Source organism: Drosophila innubila, assembly GCF_004354385.1.
Source record: "Drosophila innubila isolate TH190305 chromosome 2L unlocalized genomic scaffold, UK_Dinn_1.0 4_B_2L, whole genome shotgun sequence".
Classification (NCBI taxonomy): Eukaryota; Metazoa; Arthropoda; class Insecta; order Diptera; family Drosophilidae; genus Drosophila; species Drosophila innubila.
In genome coordinates, this window is record NW_022995372.1 from 25,717,998 (window position 1) to 25,744,090 (window position 26,093).

The 26,093-nt window shown below is 36.1% G+C and overlaps 5 protein-coding genes across 10 annotated transcripts; 2 read left to right on the forward strand and 3 right to left on the reverse strand.

The window, feature by feature from the left end:
- LOC117782115 lies at positions 1 to 1,133 on the forward strand. Its single transcript, XM_034619086.1, has one exon. The coding sequence runs from the start codon at positions 141 to 143 to the stop codon at positions 750 to 752; it is 612 nt and encodes a 203-aa protein (XP_034474977.1). The 5' UTR covers positions 1 to 140; the 3' UTR covers positions 753 to 1,133.
- A 175-nt stretch (positions 1,134 to 1,308) lies between these two features.
- Positions 1,309 to 19,613, reverse strand: LOC117782112 (protein Aster-B). 5 transcript variants are annotated; one of them, XM_034619078.1, is made up of 11 exons: positions 18,828 to 19,611; positions 14,074 to 14,343; positions 13,328 to 13,841; positions 10,663 to 10,903; positions 7,430 to 8,483; positions 5,948 to 6,200; positions 5,755 to 5,885; positions 5,047 to 5,243; positions 2,993 to 3,413; positions 2,788 to 2,908; positions 1,309 to 2,448 (listed from the first exon to the last, which is right to left on the reverse strand). In XM_034619078.1, exons 1-11 carry the CDS (start codon positions 19,100 to 19,102, stop codon positions 2,413 to 2,415), a joined length of 3,513 nt encoding a protein of 1,170 aa, XP_034474969.1. In that variant the 5' UTR covers positions 19,103 to 19,611; the 3' UTR covers positions 1,309 to 2,412. The 5 variants fall into 5 exon arrangements, with proteins under 5 accessions (XP_034474969.1, XP_034474968.1, XP_034474973.1 ...); XM_034619077.1 differs by lacking the exon at positions 1,309 to 2,448 and having other exon boundaries at positions 2,612 to 2,908; positions 18,828 to 19,613; XM_034619082.1 differs by lacking the exons at positions 1,309 to 2,448; positions 18,828 to 19,611 and adding an exon at positions 17,502 to 18,008 and having other exon boundaries at positions 2,676 to 2,908.
- Positions 19,614 to 19,849: 236 nt separating this feature from the next.
- LOC117782113 lies at positions 19,850 to 22,454 on the reverse strand. Of its 2 annotated transcripts, none has more exons than XM_034619083.1 (4): positions 20,931 to 22,454; positions 20,285 to 20,366; positions 20,098 to 20,230; positions 19,850 to 19,950 (listed from the first exon to the last, which is right to left on the reverse strand). In XM_034619083.1, the coding sequence occupies exons 1-4, from the start codon at positions 22,160 to 22,162 to the stop codon at positions 19,907 to 19,909; spliced, it is 1,491 nt and encodes a 496-aa protein (XP_034474974.1). In that variant the 5' UTR covers positions 22,163 to 22,454; the 3' UTR covers positions 19,850 to 19,906. The 2 variants fall into 2 exon arrangements, with proteins under 2 accessions (XP_034474974.1, XP_034474975.1); XM_034619084.1 differs by having other exon boundaries at positions 19,913 to 19,950; positions 20,114 to 20,230.
- A 139-nt stretch (positions 22,455 to 22,593) lies between these two features.
- Positions 22,594 to 23,705, reverse strand: LOC117782116 (putative oligosaccharyltransferase complex subunit CG9662). The gene is made up of 2 exons (XM_034619087.1): positions 23,487 to 23,705; positions 22,594 to 23,009 (listed from the first exon to the last, which is right to left on the reverse strand). The coding sequence occupies exons 1-2, from the start codon at positions 23,623 to 23,625 to the stop codon at positions 22,699 to 22,701; spliced, it is 450 nt and encodes a 149-aa protein (XP_034474978.1). The 5' UTR covers positions 23,626 to 23,705; the 3' UTR covers positions 22,594 to 22,698.
- A 395-nt stretch (positions 23,706 to 24,100) lies between these two features.
- On the forward strand, positions 24,101 to 25,837 carry LOC117782114 (serine/threonine-protein phosphatase 2A activator). The gene is made up of 4 exons (XM_034619085.1): positions 24,101 to 24,317; positions 24,393 to 25,016; positions 25,084 to 25,292; positions 25,365 to 25,837. The coding sequence occupies exons 1-4, from the start codon at positions 24,290 to 24,292 to the stop codon at positions 25,734 to 25,736; spliced, it is 1,233 nt and encodes a 410-aa protein (XP_034474976.1). The 5' UTR covers positions 24,101 to 24,289; the 3' UTR covers positions 25,737 to 25,837.
- Positions 25,838 to 26,093: the final 256 nt, after the last annotated feature.

A 26,093-nucleotide genomic window follows, 5' to 3' on the forward strand; every position in this document is an offset into this window, starting at 1 on the left:
TAAGAGAAAACGTATTCTTACACTTATTTACTTAAATCAAACAGCAGCATCGTCTGAGATTTTGAATCGCAATAAAATTTTTGGGTATATATAAGTTAGATTTGAATAGATTTACATACAGAGAAAGTCGGCGGTAAGCAATGGATGCACCCATTATATCGATATATGACTTGTTGATGAAGCGTCACAGGCAGCAGAAGAAGGATGAGCAGTTGCAGCACAAGGAACTGTTTTCAGGATCCGCTAGACGTCAAAATAATCCCACAAGGACTTCAGCTAATAGCCTTGCAGAGGCGAAGAAAACCAAATTGAAGACAAGTCGTACCAAGATTTGCGTCGATTTGAAGGACAAGCAAGCTACAAAAACGTCCAGCAATGTGATAACTGCCACACATCTAACTAAAAAGCGTACTGGAATCCTTATGCCATCGCTGACCAAAAAGGAGGTTCTCAATCAGCTGATCGAGCGGATGTCCGCGTCCACCAAGAAGCCTCAAGTGAAGCCCGTAAACAATGAATCTTCAGGTCAGGGCACATCTCCAGCCGAGGATGACAGTGATGGTCCCATTATATCAATCAAGAAAATGAAATTCAAGCCGAAGAATTTGAAACCGCTTCCGGCCAGCGCATCCAGTAATTCTCGCCGGCGTCTTGCCCTATCGCCACGTAATACGAATACCATGGGCACCCCAAAACTCAAGCGGGAGAAACCCATTAAGTCCAAGGCTGTCAGCAATTCAAAGGCCCTTTGACTGACACTAATAATACCGACATTATGCGACCCAAGCGACGTCTTCAGACCAACAAGTCCAAGATATCAATCGCGTTGAAGATAGAAGATAGAAAGACACCTTCAGATGAAAATGTCGTTCGTTATCGTCTCTGAATTCTTTTTAGGATGGTACCGTATTAACGAAAATCTTCTGGTGGTTTTGAAAACGTTTTTCAGTTATTCTTAGAGCGCCCGCATGTCAACCAATAGAATTCATTGGAACGTGGAACCTATTGGTTACATGTGGACGGCGCTCATAAATTTCTAGTTTTTCCTTGTTCAGAAATACTTGTATATGCAATCTTATAAAACAAAAAAATACCTAAGCAAATATGTAATACAGTTTACTATAAAGGTTGCACAACTTCATTGCATTTTGACCACTTCTTGAAATTGGATTCTAGTTGGATGTTGCTCAAACCAATGGAATCTATCTAGTAGATAGAGAAAAAAGATTTCTGCCTTTTGTAATTACATAATCACTTTTTTTATTTATATTTTTCTTTTTATAATAAATTAGAATCTTTTTATTACAGCAGCTTAACAATATTGTTGCACTACATATAAATTGTGACAAATTGATTTTGAGGCCAATTCGCAACGGATTAAACAATTTAATGCTTCTCAATTTTACGTCTAATGTGGATGTGTTTTCTTTTATTCAGTTTTTTTTGTGTTTTACCAACGTTTGAATTGAAATTCTTAGCCATACTGTTGCGAAATGATTTACATTAATATGCAACAACTACAAACTAACAATACTTTGATCTATTATGCAGTATATATAATATATCCATATAGTATGAAATTGGTATTATAAATTTTTCTTAGCATTTTTATTTAATAGTTTGAAGTTTCTGTTTAGACTGTAAACGGGCGCCAAAAGAGTTAGGTGTTACAAAAACCAACAAAATATCGTCATAAAAACATTGCTCACATTTGTTGTTTGAAGTGGATTGGTAAGATTTACAAAAATATTGTACATAAATATTATCGGTCTTATCTTTGTGTACTTGATTTTCATTTAATCATTTTTATTTTCTTTTTTCTTTTTGGGTATAATTTATATCAAATTTACAAAAATCGAGATTAAGATTTAGCAAGTTTGCGCTCATCAGACATGGAATATTTCTTATTAAATTTAAATGAATTTTTGAAAACAAAAATTCAAGACGCACTTTTTGTTTAACGTTTATGTTGTTGTTTCTGGTATGTCTGTGTGTGTTTGCTTGAAATACTTTGAAAGTTTTGGGTCAAGCGTTAACTCAAAACAGGTAAACATAAATGCAGCGACTCAAAAATTATATGAGCTCTACTAAAATAGATATCAAAAAATTAAATTCATTGTAGTGTAATACATAAATTGATAAATTAGACAAACTAAAATCAAAACTACTTAAGCAATAAAACAAATAATTCTCTCGCTCTGTTTCTGTTTCTTTTTGTGACAATATTTTAATGTTCTTTAGTTCTACTATAAGTTTTGAAATTCAATTTCAGTATTTTTGGTGGCTTTGTTTTTAACAATTTTTTTATAGCCAAAGCCGAAAGGAACTAATCTGACATACTAAGTAGGCCTTTTCGGGAATATTTGAGAGTGTGTTTGTTTGTTGGAGGGAAGGGGTGTGCTGAAAGGGCTGCTAGGGTATCATGACTTCAGCCAAAGTCTTTTCAGTCTGAAATAAAAGCGAAAAGCAAAGTTAGATAAATGATAAAAATAAAAATTAATTAAATTTAAGTATTTAAGAATAAGAAATTCAAAAAACTAAAATCAATTTGTTGTTTCAGATTCTTCTTACAGTGTGTAAAACTGAATGCTAAGAAACATGCAACACTTTCTTTGGTTTTTCAGTTAGTTTTTTTTTATCTATTCGTGTCTGTTTTGAATGTGAATTACATTTAATTTTTGCTTTGCTTGTTATTCTTTATTATGATGATTAGAATTCCGTATGCATCGACTCGATACTCTGACGTAGCTGACCATCGTTATAGATTTTTTCGCAAACGATGCTCACCTTTTTCAGCAGCTCGATGGCTGTTTGGAGCACCTGATGCCATTTGCGTAGCTCCGATTCATGCGAGAGCTCCTGCTGTCGCAACAGCTCCAACCAATCTTGATTCGTATTCGGTAGTTCCCTGAATTGAGAGGAGCCAAAATAAATAAAAATATAAAAATTATTATCGCATACATTCGAGTATACCAATATCGAATACACTCACTTGAGGGCTGCCAAACTGGGCATGCGTGCACGCCGGCTGAGATCCACATCAATGTGTTCTTCCAGCTTCCAGAGCTTAAGTAATAATATCACATTTAATGCCAGCAGTAAGCACATCAACAGTATAACAAACAATGATAGACCCTTGTATCGAAATTTGTCCTGCATTTGACCCATTTGCTGACCCCCAGCCAGCAACTGTTGTTGCTGCTGAGCTGCCAACTCTTGCTGCTGTTGTTGACGACTGCCCGCACCGTTGACACCACCAACTGCCCCATGTGCCAGGCCAGCAGCAGCTCCAGCGCCACCAATGACGCCTGAGGACTTTAATTTCGTATCCCATTTTTCCAGTGTTTCGATTTTGCCAGTTTGTGCCGTACCGCAGCTTCCTTCCTCCGAGGGACGTATTTGTGTGGCGATACCTGCAAAAAATGCACGGGGGCGCAGCAAATAACGATGATAATAGCGAAAATCATTACCAAAAAATAAATCAAGTTAATATGAAATGCAACTATGGCAACAAAAACACAATAGTTAAATGCAAAAATCAAATACAAGTTTTCTTACACATGCAAATGTTTCAAAAATCCCAACAAAACAATAAACAATAAGCATATTAATGATGAGCCAGCGATTGCCACAAGCTACTTAAGTTTCTAAGCTAAAAGTTCTTATGAATTACACTTCAATAATTTTATATATATACGTGTATATATATATTTGAGATATATAACATAATCCTTAATTGAAAATAATTTTGGCTATTATACAAACGTGCTAACCTAATTTGTTATAATTTTTTGACTGATGTAAATATTATCCTTCAGAATTATTAAAATACTTTAAGGACTTTTACTTTACATTAATTTAAATTTTCTAAATATTTAAACAAAACAAAAATTTTATAGGTATATAAACCGTGTTATGCATTTTAAACTATTCATAAAGAAATAATTTTTTTTCAAGTTTTACTCGAAGTACTTAATAATTAAATAATAATTTACAACATAAATAAATTAATAACTTTTTCTTTAATTGAATTTTGTATTTTATATGTAAATCAACTAAATAAAGAAATTAAAGACTCTAATTTCAGCCCAAAACTATGCGAATTCTTAACGATTATCAGAACACAGTAGTACCATGCATTATATACAAATTAATTGCATATGGTTTCACATATTTATAATAATATTGGTATTAATAATTATGACAGATTCATAATAGTTTACAAAGTCTTTCTAAATTTTCAAAGCTAGCTCTCACATCGTATTGCAAACAAAAATATTTAGCACAATAACTTAAAAATTAAAGAGTATCTGCAAGTGTGTACATAGCTTAATTTTCAGTAGGCTAAGTGACAATTGCATGGCAAATATGGATTGATAAGCGTATGAGACATAACGCTATATACCTTGACATTTGTGCAATTTGGCCTTACGATGCTGCGGATAAAAATTCATATGTTGCTGCTGTGGATGCTGCTGAATTTGCTGCTCGCTATGATGATGATGATGATGCCGTTGGTGATGTTGATGTCGATGATGACGAGGTTCTTGATGAGCGTAATGTTGGTGCTGTGAAGGATGATGATGATGATGGTGATGTGAATGATGACAAGTCGATCGTCTTTTGTTGTCATTGTCCGTGCTGCTTGCTGTTGTTGTTGTTGTTGTTGTTGTAGTTGTTGTCGCTGTTAACGTTGTTGTTGTTGTGGTGGTTGTTGTTGCTGATTTAACCAATTGTAGTTGATTTAGGCCTGTGTGTGTGGTTTTGTAGCTTTTGTTGTTGTTTACATATTGCATGGTAATTGTTCTAGTTGTAGTTGTTCTATTTGTTGTCGTGGATGTGGCGTGCATTTTGTGTGGTAAGAAGAAGCAATAGCAATGGCATTTGGCATTGACAGTGTGTTTGTATTTGTATTTGTATTCGTAATCGTATTTGTATTGATTTGCACTGTTTTTGTTGTGATTGTTGCATTGCTCATTTTGTTGTTGCTCTTACTGTTGTTGTTGCTGTTACTGTTGTGGCTTAAATTATTTGCTAAATGCTTACCACGTCTCGGACGTCGTCCCTTTCCCTTTGCCGGCGGTATGCACGTCTCGCTCTGAAGCGCATGCAGCTGAGCACAAAAGAAATCCTCCAGACCCGCCCACGTATTCTTCTCTATGAAACCCTTGACAACGCCCCATATGGACTTCTTGTACTTGATTTGGGCATGGATCGACAACATTGTATGATCATCGACAGTGCTAAAAATAATAAAAAGAGCGATAAGATAAAATTCTTTTTAAAATCCCTAAAATCCGCAATTTTCCAATACCTATCGTTTAATCCCTGACCTTACTAATACTAATAACTTGTTATGTTACTTTATACTAGTCTAACACTCATACTATTGCTATTAACAATACTAATCTTAATTGATCTGATTGGGTTTTTCTGGGTTTTCCCCAATCCTAGCAACAAATGTTGGATCATTTATAATTTTTGCTTACCCCAGATCTAAATCTAATTTTAATTTTTTTTTCTTTACATTTCATAATTTATTTTTAATTGTATTTGTATTTTTAATCTTTAACTTAATTTTTGCACTTGTAATTTTTTCTTTGCCGACTGCTTTTAGTCGTGCATAAATAAATAAAATAAATAAATAAAAAATAAAAAAAAAAAAAATAAAATTATCCAAAACTTAAATCTGTAAGTTTATCTTTATTAAAATAAATTATAAAAAAAAACAAATAGTTCGTGATCAGCACTCACCGCGCCATACAAAAATGAATGAGAACACTGAAGCTATCCGCATAGGGAATGCCCGCATTTACACTATTCACGTCTATCGAATATAGTTCACCCGGTTTGCTGCATTCACGCATCGTTTGGTATTCGGTGACCTTGGAGAACAATTCAATCAACAATTAAAAATGGCTACACTTATGAATTGTAGTAAACTTACCTTTGAGGTCTTTGGGCCAACGGAGGCGGCCAATTGCACGGTGACATTTACCAAGCGCACATTCTGCCCCTCCTCGTTTTTCTGCCACTCGCCCATGATTAAATCCGTGGATTTGCGCATATCATGAAAGTCCGTCAAAAATTTCGATTTCGAGAATAAAAAATTAAACAGCGTATCTACACGAATGGGCAAAATTGTATGCACTATCTGGCGACCCTCGTGTGTCGATGTGCACTCCGTGCTGGGCACAAAACTGCAAGAAATAAAAGTAATATAATGTATTTTTAAAACAATTTAACTTTTACATTTAATTTTACAATAATTTACTCTATTAAGAACGCATTAAGCAGTTTTCTCAATGAATTTTGGTGTTTATTAATATTTGAACAATATATTTAATGGTTGATCTAAAATAGTATAAAAAATAAATTATTTAAATATTTACTTAGAAATCATAGGTAACTTCTAAGCCAGGTTAATAAATGTGTTGTAATTCCTCATCACTATGAAATTTAGTAATAAGTGAAATATACTTTTCGAATTAAATAATTAAGCAATTAATCTTTTTGCAAAAAAAAAATTAAGCTACAAATTTATTATTAAAGCTAGTCGGAAAGGCTATAGTCGAGATCCCGACCATAGAATACCCGTTACTTATTTCAATATATATATAAGTACTTCAAAGAAACTACTTGTATATCTTTAAAAACAGTATATCGCCATAACTACCGTTCTACTTGTCCGATCTTGATGCGATTCAGTGGGATTGTAAGTAATACTAATAGATAACGTTAATTACCACAAAAAAAAACGTATTATCTTAAGAACTGTCGGTGTGGAGGTTTATCGTTTGTGGAGGCGGAGGGGGCCGTGGATTAAATTTGAAACAAACTTGATCTCCGTGGGGTATATAGAAATCTGTGAGCCAAAAATGTCTTATAGTCTCTGAGATCCTTGTGTTTATACAGACGGACGACCGGATTTTTGCGTTTTACGGGCGCGGAAGGGGCGTGTCAAAAAATTAGAACAAACTTGACCTGCTCCAACGCCTTTGGAGTCTGTGAGTGGGTCTGTGGTATCTTTATCTCTAGGCGCTCACACAGACGGACATACACACATGGCTATATCGACTCGGCTGTTGATGCTGATCAAGAATATATATACTTTATGGTGTCCTTCTCCCTGTTACATGCATTCCAACGAACACAATATACTCTTTTACTTATTTTTTAAGTAACGGGTATAAAAAAAGTATGTCTGCGACTCTCTTTACAGCTTTGATTTTGCCTAGAATTATAGCTCTTATTTTCGAAATCTAATATATAGAATACACAAAATGTCCGATATGTATGTAAGCCAGATTTATGATTTGAAATCGTATATAATTTTTGAAAAGTATACATCGCGACCTTGAAAGTGTTTTGAATTTTCAATTCAAATTACTCTCGTTACAAGATCAATTTTTTATTGTTTATTACTTACGGCACATTGTTCTCTTCGGAATCGGAAGAGTCCGAGACATCTGTGGGTCCAGCATCATCATTTTTGCTCGCAAGTTCCACATCGCGTTGTCGCTGATTTTTGGTAACTTTCCGTTTGGTATCTGAGCCATGACTGGACTCCGAGGCAGTTGCTGTTGCATTTTTTGCATTGCTGACGATGGTTTTTTCGACCTTTTTATCGGAGGTACCACCACCACCGCCACCACTGGCTGTGGTTGTTGTAGTGGTTGTTGTGGCTGTTGTGGCTGTTGTGGGACCGCAGGTGGTGGTGCCACTGTTGCTGCTGCTGGCGGGCACGTTGAGTGTAACTGCGACCGATTGCTCCGCGGCTTTTACCGAGCTGAGCGTTAGCTCTTTGGCATTGGCCTTCATTTTCTTATTGGATTTCCGTGTGCTGTCGCTGGTTTTATTATCTGATCCGCTGGCCGAGGCGTTCGCCGATGAGTTTAAGTTTGAAGATTTGCTAGAGTTGAAGAAATATTTCGTTTTTGATTTACGGGTTGCAGTGTTGCCACCGCCGCTGCTCGCGCTGCTGTTGCCACTCTGCTGTGGCTGCTGCGACGAATTGTTGATACTTGGATTTGAATTACTCTGTTCGCCACCGAGATCGTCAATGGCAGTTTGAAAGTCAACATCCGTTTCGGTATCTGCATCCAGCGTTGGATCTATATAATCCTCATCATCTGTGGTCAATCCAAGCTCCTCGCCGTAACAATTGTGCACATAACCCCAAATCTCTTGAGGCGAGAACTGTTTATTCATCAACGTATTTTGCCAGACGCGAAAGAGCATCAAAAATGACTTGTCACGCGATGAGAATGTCGCAAAGAAGAACTTCTCCTTGGCTGTCGATATTGAGATGGCATTCGGTATTACCAAAGCGGTTTTCTCCTTCGTTATTGCCGTCACATCCTTCCATTTAATGCTCACATACGTTTCCCAGGAAAATATGTTCGCGTGGAAGCAAACGTAATTCTGCGACACGTATAATCGACCCTGCACTAAGATATCCCTTTGCAGCGCACACGAATAGTCTGGAAATGACATAGAAACATCAATTAAGGTATTCTAAGGGTATTGTTCAAGCTCTAGAATTGAAAAACACTTTTAAATCTAGCCGAATAAAGGAAATAATTAATTAAAGTTTTAAAAACACTTGGAGATCAGATTGCATTATTGCTATAATAACTCCTTCTGTCATATAATTAATAATTTTAGCTTATTTAATTTTATTACGCATTGGAATGATAGTAGTTGTGAAACTGTAATTCGCACTGGAAACATCTACCATCAATTTTAGACTTGACGTCTGAATATGAGAAATTGTACACAAATTTTCAATTTTACAAAATATGAATTTTGAGCAGAAATTGTCCACTATTATTGCTGCACAATAGAAAAATCGTGAATTAAATAAATAATTATTGGTGGCATTCGACGCAATCGGCGACATTGTCAGATTTGACCAGAAAAAAAGCCACGACAACTTGTTATTCATGGTTGCCAATTCAAATATATACATAATGCTGGATAGCTACAGATCAGCTGATCAAATAAGATGTGTGACATTGCGAATTGATATTTTTTATTTAAAAATGATTAAAAAATGTATCAAAATAATTCGGATTTTGTCATTTAGTTGCAAAAACAGATATCATTATATATTGTTGGGTCTTTTGATTCTCTCTGTGCTCTGGCTTCAGGTCATGTAATTGATGGTACTGGTGCTGCACTCAATCGTGTATTTCACTCGTTCCTTATTAAGCGCTGTCCCTGTCGACCAACAGATTCTTCAATTCTGCTGACCATGTGATATTGCTAGCAGTTCCTTTTTTGAGCGCTTTAATACATTACATATTAGCGAGACAATTTAAATACTATTTTTTACTTATATGATTCGACCCTTTGTTATTATTTACTTTTGTTGTTTTTGTTTTGAAATAATTTACATTTTCATAGTAAAATCAGATTTCTAGTGTTGCTTTCGATAACTATCAGCTTGAAACCGATTGGAAACGTATGGGACAGGAACATCAAAGGGAAGGTGGCGGAACGAATGGAAAATTTCGGTACGGGACCATCACTTGACATCTAACTGAGTTATAAAGATAACTTGTTTGATATTTTTTTTTTTTGGGATCTTTTGTAGAAAAATCGTTAGTGAAAATCGATTACAAAAAAGGGCTTAAGAGCTAATTTAACATTGTTGCGTCGTTCATTTTTATGCGAATCCCATAGACACGAAGCTATGAAAAATAAAAAAGGACTTTTCTCTGAATATATTTGGATAAGCTTCTAGTAATTAGATATATGAAATCTGATAACTGATTACAACGCAGAAGAGTATCTCATAGAATTGACATTTACTCGATCGATAGAAAACAATAGTGGTGGGATTCCTGAAACAGATTCGAATTTGGTTTCGTTACAGATTTGATTTCACCGATCAGCTGTTCACAGCTGCTCCATACAAAATGTGTAGGGTTGCCAGGCAAAATAAAAAAATAAAACGGAAAGTGTGGTAGCCCTAAGAGATTTCACAAAATCAGATCTGAGGCTGATTTCGTTTTGATTTGATTTCAATAATATGTGAGACCGTGCATTTCGATAACACTATTTGGCCACACTTGGTGTTTGCTTTCATTTCAAGAATGGATAATTTAATAACTGTAAAGATGTCCCAGTTGGTTATGACAGCTAAGAAAGGGCTGTGAGAACTGAAGCTAATGCACGAAAATAGCTTAAAAAGACGCAGATAAAAAAGAAGCTGTTAATGTGTAATACTGCAGCTAAAGCATTATAAACAATAAGTGTTATTCTAATTATACTGTTCTACAACCAAACTATTAATCAAAAGTCTAAGAAAAACAGATTTCACACTTTCATTTGGCAATTTGTGTTTTGCCACCCTTTTTTTTTATTTCTCGAAATCGAAATCAAATCACTGTGCAAAAAGGGACGTTCATGAAACTGATTCAGATTTGCTTAAGCCAAATCGAAATAAAGTCCGAATCTGTTTCAGGAATCCCACTAATGTATTAAAGCTTTAATAACTGAATGGAATTCCTCGCGCATTATAAAACAGTTTTACCATTCAAACAATGACTTCAATAAAAACCTTTGGTAGACGATTCTATTATTAGCTTTCACAACTTGGAAAATGACTTTAATTGACTTGCACATAAAATTATAAGATCATTTGATTAAACTTACCAACAATTAGGCGCTCATCGATGGGCACCTCTTTGAAGAGTTTTTTGAAATCCTCAGCACGTGATTTATAGTTGGGATAGATGACGTTATACCAAGACTTCTTTTTGGCCCGCTCAGAGAGTCGTGATGTGCTCTTGGCGGGTTTCTCATTCGATGTGGAGCTGCTGCTAACGTGTTGTTCGCCACGAACAAAGTTGCTCTCATTGATCGCTCCTGGTTCACTTAGTTTACTCTGGGCATCCTGGAATATTTACAAAACTCGTTTGTTACAATTTATTAGTCATCGGAGGAATCGAACAAAACTGAATCATACAATTTGGGGGAATAGTTGTAAGGCTCAACAGGTGTTCGTTTTCTTATCAATGTGACGAACACACACGTTTATTGACGGTTTATCGGCAATATTATTTATTTAAAGTGTGTGTATGTTGTATAATCTGGCGCGTTCGACTACTTTTCGACCACTGAATCGCGCCTCGTTCAATGAATTCTAATTTGCAGCTCTGTCGTCGCCCCATAAGAGCCAAAACTAATGGCTACACGACAAATTCACAATATCAGCACCTTATCAATGTGGTAAAGCTTCAACCAATAACATTGCCATGAGCTTTTTTCTTTTTATATTGTGATACCCTATAGTCATGAAATGGCTAACAGCGGGTATGATAAATCTAATCAAAAAAAATTATTCATAATCAATATATTTTTGTCTTTTTTAGCTACAATTCTTCAAACTTATCGGTTTACTATCGAACATATTTATTGTTCATCTTTATTAACACAGTTTGAGGTTTATTGTTTTATGGAATTATTTTAATGCTTTATGTAGCCTTTACTTTTGTTTCCGCTCGCTCAACAGCACACGTTTTGAAAACGACAAATCTTGTCGATTTGCGGAATTCGGAACAGCAATCAACTCGAATTGCGGCAATTCCACTCGTTTTCGGAATATGAAACAAACCCGATTATATTTTTGTAAGAAATTGCATACTTAATAAATATGGAACTTGTTATTATATCAATTATACCTACGCTCTATTTAGGAAAGATAGTTCTAAAACTCTATAATTCTGTCAAGACTTACAAATAACTGAGAACTTTTACCAAAGAGTTACTACAGGGTGTTAAGTAGCCTAACACATTCGACTTTATCAGTTTCCACTTTTGTATGTCAACATTGTGGGGTAATTCTAATCAGCGTCACGGCCTTTAAATTTTGCTGGCTGACACGAAATCGGGAGCATACGAGTATATACTCTTAGTTTAACAGTCCAACTGGTTTTTCATTATTTTTTTTATATATGTTAATCCACGAGATATCCATCTAACTGTCGCTCTATTCAATAAAGGCAATGCATAGCATCTTTCTAATATTTACATCTGTCGCTTTTATCACATTTCGTATTTGGTTGTGACCTGTGACGTGCTAATGAGCAGAAACCATAAATAATGAAAGCTCATGAGCTTTCCCAGAGAATGCGAGATAAAAGAAGAGAGGAAGAGAGCGTCGACAGCAAATGAGCGTACAAGTGAAAAGCGTCTTTGAAAGCAGAAAAATATAAACAAATTTTAATACTTGTTTGTTAACAAATAGAAAACAGTACTTTTAGGGGTGCCACAGACAGCGAAACCAACCAAAAATTTTTAAAACTCGATAGTAAAAAAGGACATAAAGATACATGAGATTGAACTTAATTGGAACAATAATTAATTGCACAACAAGTGCGCAAATTTAGTGTAAATTGACGAATTATCTAGTTTTATAATATTAAATATTTAATTAATTAGAATTGATGAATATTGATAAGTCGGAAGTGCAATTATGCACAACATACTAAATAAGCAATTTACTCAAATTAGTTGAAATGCCCTATAGCTGCAAAAGACGAAAACTAGGGAATTTTGTAAAAAACAATATTTAACACGTTTAATTTTAAATTAAAGTTAACTGAAGAAAAGAGCCAGCGATGGGGTAATTACCCATTGAGTGGCAATAAATAATTTTTAAAAACAAATCCCACAGATGGGGGTACGAGAAAGCGATAAATCAATTAAAACCTGAGTAAGAAGGGTGTGATAAAGTCATAAAATTAGGGAGTAATAAAAGATCATAAGAAAGTTCACTACTCGGCTTATTAAATCCAAAAACAATATTCAAACATCAAAAATAACTCCCATACACGAATTTTTCATCCCTTTATAAAAGACTTAAAAAATAATATTACAAAAATATTAGAAACGAACCAGTATTAAATGGAAAGGATCAATACTGAACTACAGAATTGCGAAAGCGAAGTCTTGTAAAAATTTGGTACAAAACTTGTTCTCGTTATTAATAATAGATCCTAGAAGATTTCAGTTACTGTGATAATAAATTACCTATAAAGAAAATCTTACAAAACGGAACTAGTGATGTCTAGCGATGATACTGATTTAATTACAAATGAAATAGAAATGGTAGGAAACAAGTTTCCGAAATAGAAGCAAAATATCTAGGTTCCAATAAAAACCGTTCATCAATCATATGTTTCAGTAGTTTTTTTTTAAGCAAATTGAAGATGTTTACATTTAAGTTGAAACTTAATTGGCTTTGAGTGAAAAAACATAAATGGAAACTAATCTAGCCACTTAGCATCTTCTCATATCCCATTGGTTCCGAACTCACCTCATCGCGTCCACTGCTCGAGCTGGATAACTTGGCTGGCTTGCCTTTTGAACTTGTTGAGTTCTTGCGGCTGCTGGGACTGTCCGTGCAGGAATTGTTGGCTGGAGCGGCACCACAACCGTTAGAATCGACGCTCTGCGACTGCACAGGCTGCTGTTGTTGTTGTTGTTCCTCTGCCTTTTGCTCCGACTGGACTATAATAATGGTGGGCGTGGCTTGTGGGCTGCTTGAGTTGCTGTTGTGGTTGCTGGCAGCAGTTGCTACGTTGTAGCTGCCATTACTGTGGTTGCTACTGACGGATTCTCGACGTTGCAGAGCTGGTGCCGACGCCTGTGTGGCAACAACGGAAGTGGTCGTTGATGCAGCAACAGAGGAAGTGTTTTGTGGCGAAGACAAGGATGTGGATATGGAAACGTTGCTGTGCTCAACGATGCCAACGGCCTCCTGTATGGTCAATAGTTTGCTGTTTGTTGTTGTTGTTGTAATTGTGATCTCTTCGCTGTTGGAATCACGCCTAAAAAAGAATTTAAGAAATGTGAATAGATTCCAGAATCAAAGTTATGAAAATATAGATTTTTATGAATGTATATTCCTTATAGAGCATATGGAAAGTACAGCAAAAAGTCATGCAATAATTTTGTACAATATTGTAAAACCAAATGAAAGCGGCTTATACTTAACCGAGCCCAAAGGAGTTGAGTTGAGTTGAGTAAGAACTTGCTAAGATCGAATCTAGAGCAACATACCTGTCGCCATTGCTAGGAATTTGAGTGGATTTATCATCCTGTTCAGGCTCAGGACAATGCTGTGGCTGTTGTTGCTCCTGAACTGGTTGTTGCTGCTGCGATTGTTGTTCTTCTTTTGCATCACAAATCATGTTTGTGGCATTGACATTAGCAGACTCAATGTTGCTCACAGCAATATCAGTTGTTGTTGTTGTTTCTGCTGTTTCTACAGGTGGTGTTGTGGTTGTAGTTGTTGCTGCTGTTGTTGTGGTTATATCAATATCTTTAGTCCTACAATAAAATGCACATGGAAATAAAAAAAACATATGGCAAGGAGGAAAAAACCAAAACAAAATAAAAGTACATGCTTTTTAGTTTTCGGATCTATCCTAACAATTATTGCTGCTATCTATTCAAGATTCTATTATCTTTACCAAACCACGTAGGGCTCTGTTGACTGATATTTTCCCATATTTTGGCACCACACTCCACCAGCTGTAGACCGTTTGAAAAGCTTATTGAGAATGAATTCTCAGTATAATTGTTAATCGTTTGCTCGCATCAAAGATAATCAGTTGGCCATATGCACATGTGTGTATATCGACACATACACAAACTCTTATTATATTTTCCTAGCACAAAAGCAATAACTAAGTAAGTTGACAGACAGATAAGCGCGATAAGCCATACATGTTTATACTCTCCCTGTTACAGACAACTTATCGAACAATTGAATTGTGACCAAGACCTTTGGCTAAGCTTTCTCTACCTAGTGCTAATGTTAGCCAAATAGCTTCCGATGTTACCAAAGACATATATTGCACATTTGACAACATCATTATTAGTTTCGTATTGTTTCATTGGCAACATGTGTTTCGTTAAAAAAAAATAAACAAAAAACTGAAAGTAAGACGTGTATTTACGGTTTACGGGCGTAACTAAAAAGGGGTACAAGAATTTGGAAAAACCTTTTCAAAACTAATAGATAATTATGTAAACTAGTTTTATTGTAATTCGACAGGCTGCCAACTTGTAGAAAATTGCATAAAAATACAAAAATTAAATTAAATTCTAGCTCGTCAGCTTCTCAATTTATATGAAATATAATATTCAGATATTTCCTCCCAAATGTCCCAACTACTTTTGTATGCTGAAGAAATGTGTAAACAGCTGTATTAAGTGCTTAACTTTACTTAGTTGATACAACACGTGGCCAAGGAATTTTGCATTTCAAATTTGTGTGCTCCACTTTACGAGCCCCTATTACTATAATAAGTAATTCATTTATGGATATACATATTCAAGAGAGCGTTACCCATTAACTATATCATAATGATGTAGTCATTCAAATTTCTAATTGTTCTCACACACAGTGTAAAATATTTATAGGAGGTTTTCTAATATAATACTATCTTAAAATGTTGTATTAACGCGAATTTACAACTTTCTGAGGATAAGGATTAATAGAAATTTTCAAAAAATCATTCAAGATGTTTTAATTATCATGTTAGTTAATTGAATTTTGTTATAGAATATATTAGGAAACAGTTGGCTTATACTTGAAAATTGTTCCTATGCATTTTGAAAAATAAGTGGCACGGTTAACGAATAACTGGAAGCTGTGAAATATAGTCTAGAAAAGAACAAGCTTTTATCGTTTGTAAAATTCGGAAAAAAAAATCAATTTATTCACTGTTAATAAAAGATATAAATAAAGTAATAATAAATAAAGTAATAATAAATAAAGTAATAATTTCTTTGGGACAAAGTGCAATACATTTTTGAGAGAGTCCATTATTTATAGAGTTAAAGATTAAGTGACAATTTTTAGAAGAATTAACTATTATGAAATTTTATGGTTCTCTTAGGTGCTAATAAATAATAAAGAGATATGGCCATGTCAAATTTCTAGCCAGCTATAGAATTGTTAAACTAGTTATTCACAATCACTTTTTGTTAATCTCCCAGGGATAACGAACTGCTGCCTTTTATTAATGATAACAACAAAAAAGTCGTCTTTCTTTGAAAGTTTCATTTATTGTTTTGTCTTTATAATTACAATTGTTACATCGTTGCCAATCGATTTAGATAAGCAGCTGTATTGGATGATAACTGTACGAAATGTCAGACTGCCAATTTAATAGATGATAACTCAAGTGAGTCAGAGAACAACTAAAACAATGGAATAGTGAACAAATTTTAATACCTCTTTCCCCACTGCATAGCTTCCACTTAAAGTTTCCGTTTCCCCAATCAGCTTCCATTTATATGCAAATTTAAAGGCAAATAAAAAGACCTTATCAGTTGTAGCAGTTCAAGTTCAAAAACTACTGAAATATTTGTTGAAATAATTATAAGGAAAAACAAACAAACAAACAAATCTAGTTGGGCCCTGTGTAGCTCATCATAATTATATTGTTTGAATAAGCAACAAATTATCATGTAAATGTGGGGAAAAACAAGTGAAAAAAGTGACTCGGCTACGAAATACCGAAGAAACTAAAAAGCAACAACCATGTAATGATGTGAAAATATTTATTATATCGTGTTCCATTTTGTGTAAAAGTATATTTATATTTTGTGTACTCCATGCTTTCAAATCAAAAGATTACTTTTATTACTGAAAAAAACGCAGAATTGAAAATTCGAAACTAGTTTGCAGCCAAATCATTTTTTTATCGAGTTAAGCCAGTCTTAAAATACACACCTTTTAAGAGCAAGTTCTGTTTTCTTGCTTTACTTTGTGAAAAATAGTTTTCTAAATAACTTCAATGTTTATTAACCGATCATAATGAAATTTTTAGGATAAGATAAGAAAGAAAAGCTTAGCTAATAAATTTATACTAGTCTAGTATATGGGATTACTATATAGCTTAGGATTATTATTGTTTCATTCCCCACTTGGTCAAACTCTTTTCCCATTTTTCGTTATAACCACTAACGGTACAAAAATGATAAAAAGAATAGGTAGTAAACTAAATGTACTGATTGTACATATAAGAATATGCATATTAAAGAAAACTAAGAGAACATGAGAAATAAGACGATACACTCACCACTTGAACTAAGAAGTTTTCTATTAAAAAATTTCAATGAATAACTCACCGCTTGAACTTGTAATGGAAGAATTTATTAGGGGCGGGCAGAGTTACGAGTAAATTTTGGGGCGTGTCTCTAAGAAACTGCAGCATGCGCGTAACAAACACAATAATTATAGTTAACATATTGTATAATAAAAGAGAGAACTAGCTTTAAAAAAAAAAGTAAATTGACTCAATGATTGACGCAGTAATTGTCGGGAGATAGTTGGAATAGCTAAGCTAACGGCTAGTTACAGTCGTCTCTCTCTCTCTCTATAAAGAAGCCAAGCTAGCAACTAAACCAGCTAGTTTCTTTTCTGCCGAAAAATCAATAATAAACTACCTAAAAAAAAATAAATAAAGTATTACATTTTGTTTTCATTGTTGTTGTCTGCGCTTTATTGCTTTTATTATTTCCTATTGTTGTTTCAGCTGTTCCTATTCGATGTTGTTGTTGTTGTTGCTGTAGGTCATTCTTGGCTGAGCACTAAAAGTATGTCATCATTGAAAAATTATGACGAAACGCGCTTAAATACGACACGGAACGAAGCGGAAAATAAAGGTGTTTCTATTTTTAGCACATTTACCAATGCCATTAATGATATTAAAAATGCACATTAATATGATGAGAAGAATCAACCAAAAGCTGTTGTTATTTATTTAATTAATTTTTCTTTTTCGCTATTTGTTGTTTTATAGCTTATTCTTGGTATTTTGTTCTCGAATAGAGACACACGCGATGTGAAGACGTCATTTCAGCGCGACGTTTGAATTTGCACTCGAAAAAGCGGGCGAAAAATTGTGCGAGAGACCCGACAGACCCGGCTAAATAAACAACGACAACAACGACAACAAAAACCACAACAACGACAAATTTATTATTGTTGTTGCTACAGAGCGTAAGAGTCGGCAATGGAGGTTTTTATTAATACGCTTCAGTAATTTCAAAGGAAAAATTCAAAATCGCAACTTTTGCGCAGTCTTCAGAAAAGAACTGGCGGAGCCTTACCTAAGTAAAATCTTATCTTAAACTAAAAATTTTATCCTTCAATTTATTTAAATTTTTCTTTTTTGAATACTGAATCTACAAGATCTTCTAAGAAAACCTTTAGATGCTCAAAGTATTTAATATTTTAGGATTTTTATTACAAATTTTAAACGGTTTGAATAACGTGTTGTAGGTAAAATATATATTAAGTATTGACAATCTTTAAACTATTATAAAGAACTTCTTAGATACATATGTGAGCAATATATTTTTATATGTTGTCACAGAATAAACATAAGAACAAAGAAAGTGGATTAAATAACCACAAAGTTTTTATTTATGGAAAATTGTGTATACGAAGAATTGTCTCTAAGACTATGAATTTACAGATTCAAAAAGGAATTCGAACTGAAATAAAAAAAAAAAAACACAGCGCACCGAGTTTTGTGGGATTATCTCTTTGCCAGTTAGTTGATAATTCATAGCCTGCGATTACAAGTGAATATACTAAGTACATATTTATGTATATATATGACATGCAAATTAGGAGCGAGTAACGGTATAACATGCAAGCCAGCAAGTAAACCTACACCAAATACGAGTATATTTAGAAATGTATGTAAATATGTTAAACTAGTTCAAGTAAAAGTAGATCAAACATGTTTGGATAAGACAAAGATGAGCGCGACAACTTGATGGTCACTTACATGGGCGTTGACTGTAGTAGATTGAGACTCGCTGTACGTTTATGCTTTTGTTGTTGCTGCTGATGTTGTTGTTGCTGTTGAAGTGAGGATTGCCGAAAGAGACTGTGAGCGGTGGCCAAAGATTTGGGAAGTGCACCTTGGCTGGAAGATTTACAGAGTGACACAAAGCGTGTGCCAGCCGATGTGGATGTTGTGGATGTTAACGACGAGTTGGATGATGATTTCTGTTTTTGTTGTTGTTGCTGCTGCTGACGCTGTTGTGTGACAAAATGCATGACAACGGACGCAACACAACACAAATGAAACGCCGTCTTCTTCGCTCAATCACAAATTGTTACAATGAGATTTGTTTTGCATTTGAGCATATAAAATTGATATTTGCGTAGGTTATTGTGCTCTGCCTATTAAAACTGCTGATGCTGCTCTTGGGGCGCTGCTGTGCCTTCTTCGACTGCGACGGCTGCTGCTGACGTCTGCGGAAGTTGTTTCTTTTTGATTTTGTAGTTTTTCATAGTTTTTTTTATTATTGACACTGCGTACGCTTGAGACCGATTAATGTGCTCGCATTAAACTGTTGTATTATAAAATGCAATTTTAACTAACTAAGCCTAAATGAGATTCGTTTATAAATTCTTTGCATTTAGCAAATTTCTTTTGTACAAAGCTGCGTTTTTTCTATGCGCATGAAAAGTATCCCTCGCGCACAGGGTTGTCGAGCGGCGGACAGTGTAGACGCGGCATCTGCGTGGCTAAACAATACTGTAGAAACATAAACTAAACTAGAACACAAAAACAAAAAATTGTAAATATAGTTTGCATTGTATTAATTGTTTGGTGTTTACTTGTTTTTATGTCAAAAATCTATTTACATATTTATCAAATACTATTTGCCAAGTGTTGGCACCCCTGTGCCACAGCTGAGCAGACAGTCCACAAAAAATACCAAACTATATACTGACTACCAAAAAAAGCTGGTCACACCCAACAAACGATTTGATTTGAAAATTTAAAATACAAGGAAATTAATTTCGTAAATATCACAAAGCAATTTATTGGTTTACATAAAAAAACAAAACAGATTAATGCATGAGCAGCTGAGTCCAGTTTTCGTTTATTGTAGGCGCTGCAAAGAACAGAAATGGATATGACGTGTGGATCGTAAAATGTGCAGCGTTAAGCAAATATAAAATAATTGTCTGGTGCATTTTAATCATTTGCAAACATGAGTATGAGTATTAAAATGCCTTGGACAATAATGCTCAAGCTAAACCATTTGATGTCAGTACAAGGCTAGAGTTTCCACTTTTAAGCAGTCCACGAATAAGCGATAAATCATCTGGCGATAGCGACCAGCCGGTCAATTGCCCCACAGACTGCAGCTCCGGGCAACTGTCCATAAGCAGCTAGAAAATACAAATTGCAATTAATTTTAAACAAGAATTATGTTTTTTGGGTACCTCCACGGCCTGTACAGTGAGCTCTGGCGCCAGCGTAAACCAAATATCCTCCAACACCTTAAAATCGTGCTGCACAAACATGCTTAAATGAAGTATATGATTATGATCAGAGCATTATTATTATTCGGTACCTCATACGGATTTCGAATGTTTTTCTAAGCATAAAATTTATGGACAACAATATAGGGATGGAAACATAAATTAGAAAGTAAAAATTTCAAAAATATTCAGGGTACAAAAATTAGGAAACATCAATTTCGTTAGTAGTTGGGAAATCAGTTTATTCACCAGTTTAGAAAGCAGTTTTTTTTCATAGTAATATACATTTTTGCAATCCAAAAATGTTTAAATATTTTTATTATATTATGAAGGACTAAGAATCAAGACCATTTAAATGGCCCGATTTTTAATAAATTAATTTTGATTTTGGCTTTTCATAATTAATACCTTCCCAATGAATTTGGGAATTACTATGTTATTAGAATTTTCTAATAAGATTATACTTAATTTAAGTTTCTAACTTTTATTTTCCAAATTACATGATTTTTAGTTTTGTTTTCCTAATTTTTGTTTCCAAATTTTGTTATTCTGAGCATTTTTTCTCGAAATTCGCATGGGTAATCTATATATTGACTTGATATACTACCTTATAATGTCCTCATCTGTGAAATCAACAGAGTCCACTGCCAGACGTTTCAAATCCGTCGTATTGCACAGGAACGCCTTTAGGGAGCTGGTCAGCATATCACAACTGAGAATCTCGAGTCCCTCCAGCTGTTGGAAACGCACTTGGGACTGTACATAGGACAGACTCTCAATCACATAACAGTCCAGATCGACGAGTGAGGGGCAGAGCCGGGCCAGTTTGCCCAGATCTAGATTGCCAGTGCCTTTGATCATGGTCAAGTGTCGTAGATTGCGTCCCATCGGACGCTCCAACAACGAAAGCAGTTCGGCGACAACAAATTTACAGATCTTAAACTTGCGAAGAGTGCGAGCTTGCAGAGCACGCAGGCAACCTAATTTGGGTGAGTCCAAATAGAGTGTGTCCAGGTGAGGACATGTCTGCAGGATGACCTGCAATGTGGGCTCATCCGTGGATGTTTCGTGGACATACTTCAGTCGGCACTTAAAGTTCGAGTCGATGTTGTCGTAAATGAATTTGAGAGCAGCGCCCACAAAGGAGTAGGTGGACAGAGTCTCCACACGTGGACAATGCTCAAGAATCAAGGCAATGTCGGAGTAGCAAATGTTCTCCTCACCCGGCATACCCACATCCACCACAGTGAGTGATTGTGCGCAGAGTCCTTTCGCCAGCAGATCAATGCCAATCTCGGTGATATCCGTTTCTCCAGAAATGTCCAAGACCTGCAGATGTGCACAATTGGCGGCAATCTCCTCCAACAGTTGATCATTGGCAATGTAGGGCACATAGAGCTTAACCAGCTGCTTGCACCTACGCACAATCTCGTACATGTAGTGCATGTGATCCTCCTTCACCCAAATTCCCTTGAGATTGAGAACACGCAATCCGGAACCTTGTGCTGCAATCACCTGCAATATCTTCTCATAATAACTGGGCGGAAACACTTCTGTGACCAAGAAGTGGACACCACAGTTAAGCAGCATCTGGAGACAGGTGAAACGCATATTGGCCTCCAGATAGTCCGAGCTGAGAATGACACGGAGTAGATCCTGATAAATATTCGAAGTGGCACCCAATTGCGCCAGATATTCGTTCAATTCGACCATGACAATATTAATGTCCAGTTGGATATCGGGCGCATATTGCACATAGCTTATTGTGGAAACCAGAAGATTGGCTAATTCCGCCAGAGAACTGTCGCTCAAGCTCCTCACGCTGCACTTTTTCGACATCTTTTTCTTTTCCAATTGTAAACAAACTGCGACGCAGTTGCTTCTTCTCCTGCTTCTTCAATCTCTCTTCGTTCTCTCACTTGATCTCTCTTCTCTTGGGGAATCTCAGTTACATCACTTGCTCAGCATTCAAATTATTGAAACTTATTTTCTTGTATTTTCTAGATTTTAAATAATTTCAATTAATTTCTTTCTTTTATAACTTTGCAATTTTTCAAATATTCTTGAAATTGAAATAGTAATGAGTATATTCTATAGTTTCTATATATAGCAAATATTCGAAACGCTTTCGTTGTGCATGTTTTGCCAGCGCGTTGCAAACTAAGAACTATTTTTGCCCTGGGACGCCAACAAAGCTGTTTATTTGCCATAACAGCTTCGGCCAACGAGGCTTTTAAATGCACTACAATTTAAAAAAAAATGCTTAATCCTTAATTTGTTAGACATTTGTGGAATTTTAATAAGCCATACAAATTGTAATACTAATAGAGAGATTATCGTCTTGCTACCTTATGTTAAAATATGGATTAATCCTTTTAAGGCTGCAGATAACTGGGCAGCTTCATGCGCATAAACAACCAGGTGGTAAAGAATGAAACCAATATAAATATAAATCCCATGGCAGTCAAGAGCAGCCGATTGAGATTCGTTTTGCCTGGAGCGTGAGTCTGATCCATTATAATAAATCCCAGGCCGCCAACCGTGAACAGGAAGCTGCTGGCGAGGCCCTCCATGATATATTGGCCATTTACCCGATATGGCATAAAGGCCACTGGCCGGGAATGTCCGTGCTCGTCTACCGTAGCTCCCACACTAGGCGGCTCCACAATAACATCATAGATTATGCCTACAAAACAATACATTTTATTTATACAAGAATAATAGGTTACTTCCGGCACGCCGAAGATTTGACACCCTAGCAGAACCCTGTATTTAGTTTTCGACTGATATAGTGGTCCGATTTTAGGCATATTTAGTCGGAGTTCACTGCGACAAAAAACCATGACTATTGAAATATTGACATCGTGGAACAAAACAGAACATTTGCTTATTTAATTTTCAATATTTTCATAAAAAACAATAGGCAAGTTTTACAAAAAAAAAAAATAAATAATTGGCTGCACATTCTCTAAGTGTAGAGAACACTAAGCCATTGAAATTTTTTTGTTCTCTCTCTCTCTCTTCTTGGGCAGCTCTGATATAAACAGATGGAAAGACAGACGAATATGGATACATCGACCCAGCTCATATAACGATATTGTTCTCACTAAGAGAATGTGCTACTTATATTTGTTATAATATTGCAATATCTAACTCGACTTACCGCCTGTGACCAGAAAGTAGGAGAGCAAAACAACGGCAAACACTGCCATTGGCGAGGGCATTGGAATGGAAAAGCGACGCACTTTGATGTTTGGCGGCACCAGTATGTTAAAGGGCAGATTATATAGTGTTTCAATCATTTTAGCAGATCAAAAGTATATACAAGGTTAATCTTAATAAAGCCGGCGAAGGCGTTTCACTTTTTGTTGACGTCTTAAAAGACAAAGCGCTGCCACCTGCCCCAAATGTTGACGACCGAAAGGCTGCCACCCTGTTAAATTCAATGATTTGGCAATATCACTAACCAAATAACCTATAGAGAAGTCATCCCATACAACTGAAAGTGTCTCAGCTAAAAGCATGACGGGGCGTCCACGTTTCGATTCACTGGCAATATGCACCAGTTTGGTTCCATTGTCCAAATTGGTAGCCTAAAACCTTCATTTAAATGATAACCTTAATTTTATGTAATTTCGAATTTAAAATTTCTTAAAATTATTAATGTATTGAAAAGTCATGGCATTTTAATACTTGCAATACCCAAATTTAAATTTATCGCTAGATTTAGCGACTGGCGCCAACGTTCTTTTGTATTTAAGCAAGTTGGCACCCCTGAAACTACATTTCGAAATTAGCTGTGCCGTCTCGGTCTTAGCTATTTTGCATCGCAAATGCAGCTATTGTTTGGATGCTTTTCAGAGAAAAACGGCTATTTTTTCCTCTAAAAAGTTGGCAACAGTGCTCAAAACAAAACGTAATTAATTAAAAATAATAATAAAGGAATATAATCAATTTAAGAAGAGCATGGCAGATGCCAATGCGATGGCAACAGGTAAGGCCGCAATATTGATACAAATATAACACTAAATTAACACTAAGATCTGTGATTTATCAATTGTGTCTCTAGGCAAGTTGCCGGTTTGTGAGAAGCGAGTGAATCACATCGGAGATTTGGCTTTGTGGCAGCGATCCCGTGCCTATCATGACCTGATTGGGTATATCAACGGCACCAGCTCGGCCATACAGGGTATCAAGACAACTGATGAAATGTACGAATCGGAAATGCTACATAAGTTGCTAGGACTTTTCGATCAACTGGAGAAACTGGTGGAGCAGCATCCTCCATTAGATCAACCACAACGGTTCGGCAACAAAGCGTATCGGGATTGGGCGCGTAAAATGCGGGAACAGCTGCCGGAGTTGCTGGGACAAGTGTTGCCCACATCGAAGCACAAGTATCTGGACGAGCTGCTTCAATATCTGATGGAAGCCTTTGGCAATGCGACCCGCATTGACTACGGCACCGGGCATGAGCTCTCCTTTCTGTTCTTCATGTGTGCACTCTTCAAGGCCGAGATACTGCTGGAACAGGACATTGTAAGCGCTGCACTGCGTCTCTTTAAACGGTATTTGGACTTTGCCAGACAACTTCAGCGCACCTACAACATGGAGCCGGCGGGCAGTCAGGGCGTATGGTCGCTGGACGACTTTCAGTTTGTGCCCTTTATCTGGGGCAGTGCACAGCTGGCGGGCAAGTGAAGAGATGCATCTATCGCTGTCCACTATCCAACTAATTAAAGCAATTCCATCCACTGCAGTCAAGAGTCCCTTTGATCCGGCTAGGTTCGTGGATGATCAAATCATTAATGATTTCAAGGAACACTTCATGTTCATCAGCTGCATTGATTACATCTGCAAGGTGAAGACCGGACACTTTGGCGAGCACTCCAATCAACTGTGGAGCATTACGGCCGTCCCGTCCTGGATCAAAATCAATGCTGGCCTCGTCAAGATGTACCAAAAGGAGGTAATAAATTATTGCAATAAATTATAATTTGAGTCCAGTTTAACAATCAACCTGTCTGTAAATTCTTGCTAGATTCTTTCCAAGTTTCCTGTCATACAGCACGTCTACTTTGGGGAACTGATGTCCTTTGAAACGGTTGCCGCAGGCACAACGATAACAAATGCACGCCTGGGTCAAGTGGCTCCGCCGCCGTCCAAGCGCATCTGCATCTCAACGTCAACGATAGCGAATCTCGTGCCGCCAACGCCGCTTGTGATGCCACCGCCGCCTGCAGAGGCATTGAACAATGATGCGAACGTCGGCGATTCCAGCAGCGAGAGCAGCGATAATAGCGTTGTCCTCCGACCTCGCACTGAATCACCTGCCGTAGTCATCGAAGGATCCGGTGATAAGTCCACCAATCAAACTGATGGTGAGCTTTCCAAGGATCAGCAGGCGGATTAAGGTCGAATTTGATGGAGGAATCTGTTAAAATTGTCAGTGGTTGCGTTTAAGCTTCGATTAAAATGTATGCTAAATTATATAATATGTAAACAGTTGAAAAACAATTGTGTGCTTTCTATCAGTTTTACAGCCACTGTGCCGTGGCTAAATGTAGCACGGGGTTGATATGCTCAATGCACAATGTTCAATTTAAAAGTTTGTTAAGCTGTTCGTAGCTGAGCTTGACATTAATTTAAAATTTTAATAAATTGATAATTAAGTTAACCAATGAAGAGCTGCTCTTTAAGTTGGGGCGCTGCACACAAATATGACTGATCCAAGAGATTTGTGGAAGAGAGCAGAGAACGTTTCACAGGC

Excerpts from the sequence above, each read along its gene's own strand:
- LOC117782116 (XM_034619087.1), bottom strand. The coding sequence starts at position 23,625 with ATGATTGAAACACTATATAATCTGCCCTTTAACATACTGGTGCCGCCA. Across the intron at positions 23,010-23,486 it reads CTACTTTCTGGTCACAGGCG|GCATAATCTATGATGTTATT; the intron begins GTAAGTCGAGTT and ends ATTGTTTTGTAG.
- LOC117782115 (XM_034619086.1), top strand. The coding sequence starts at position 141 with ATGGATGCACCCATTATATCGATATATGACTTGTTGATGAAGCGTCAC.
- LOC117782113 (XM_034619083.1), bottom strand. The coding sequence starts at position 22,162 with ATGTCGAAAAAGTGCAGCGTGAGGAGCTTGAGCGACAGTTCTCTGGCG. Across the intron at positions 20,367-20,930 it reads ACAGATGAGGACATTATAAG|CATGTTTGTGCAGCACGATT; the intron begins GTAGTATATCAA and ends ACTTCATTTAAG. Across the intron at positions 19,951-20,097 it reads CCTTGTACTGACATCAAATG|CGCCTACAATAAACGAAAAC; the intron begins GTTTAGCTTGAG and ends TGTTCTTTGCAG.
- LOC117782112 (XM_034619077.1), bottom strand. The coding sequence starts at position 19,102 with ATGCATTTTGTCACACAACAGCGTCAGCAGCAGCAACAACAACAAAAA. Across the intron at positions 14,344-18,827 it reads CTACTACAGTCAACGCCCAT|GACTAAAGATATTGATATAA; the intron begins GTAAGTGACCAT and ends ATTTTATTGTAG. Across the intron at positions 3,414-5,046 it reads GGGACGACGTCCGAGACGTG|GTATCGCCACACAAATACGT; the intron begins GTAAGCATTTAG and ends CATTTTTTGCAG.
- LOC117782114 (XM_034619085.1), top strand. The coding sequence starts at position 24,290 with ATGGCAGATGCCAATGCGATGGCAACAG. Across the intron at positions 24,318-24,392 it reads TGCCAATGCGATGGCAACAG|GCAAGTTGCCGGTTTGTGAG; the intron begins GTAAGGCCGCAA and ends TTGTGTCTCTAG. Across the intron at positions 25,293-25,364 it reads TCAAGATGTACCAAAAGGAG|ATTCTTTCCAAGTTTCCTGT; the intron begins GTAATAAATTAT and ends AATTCTTGCTAG.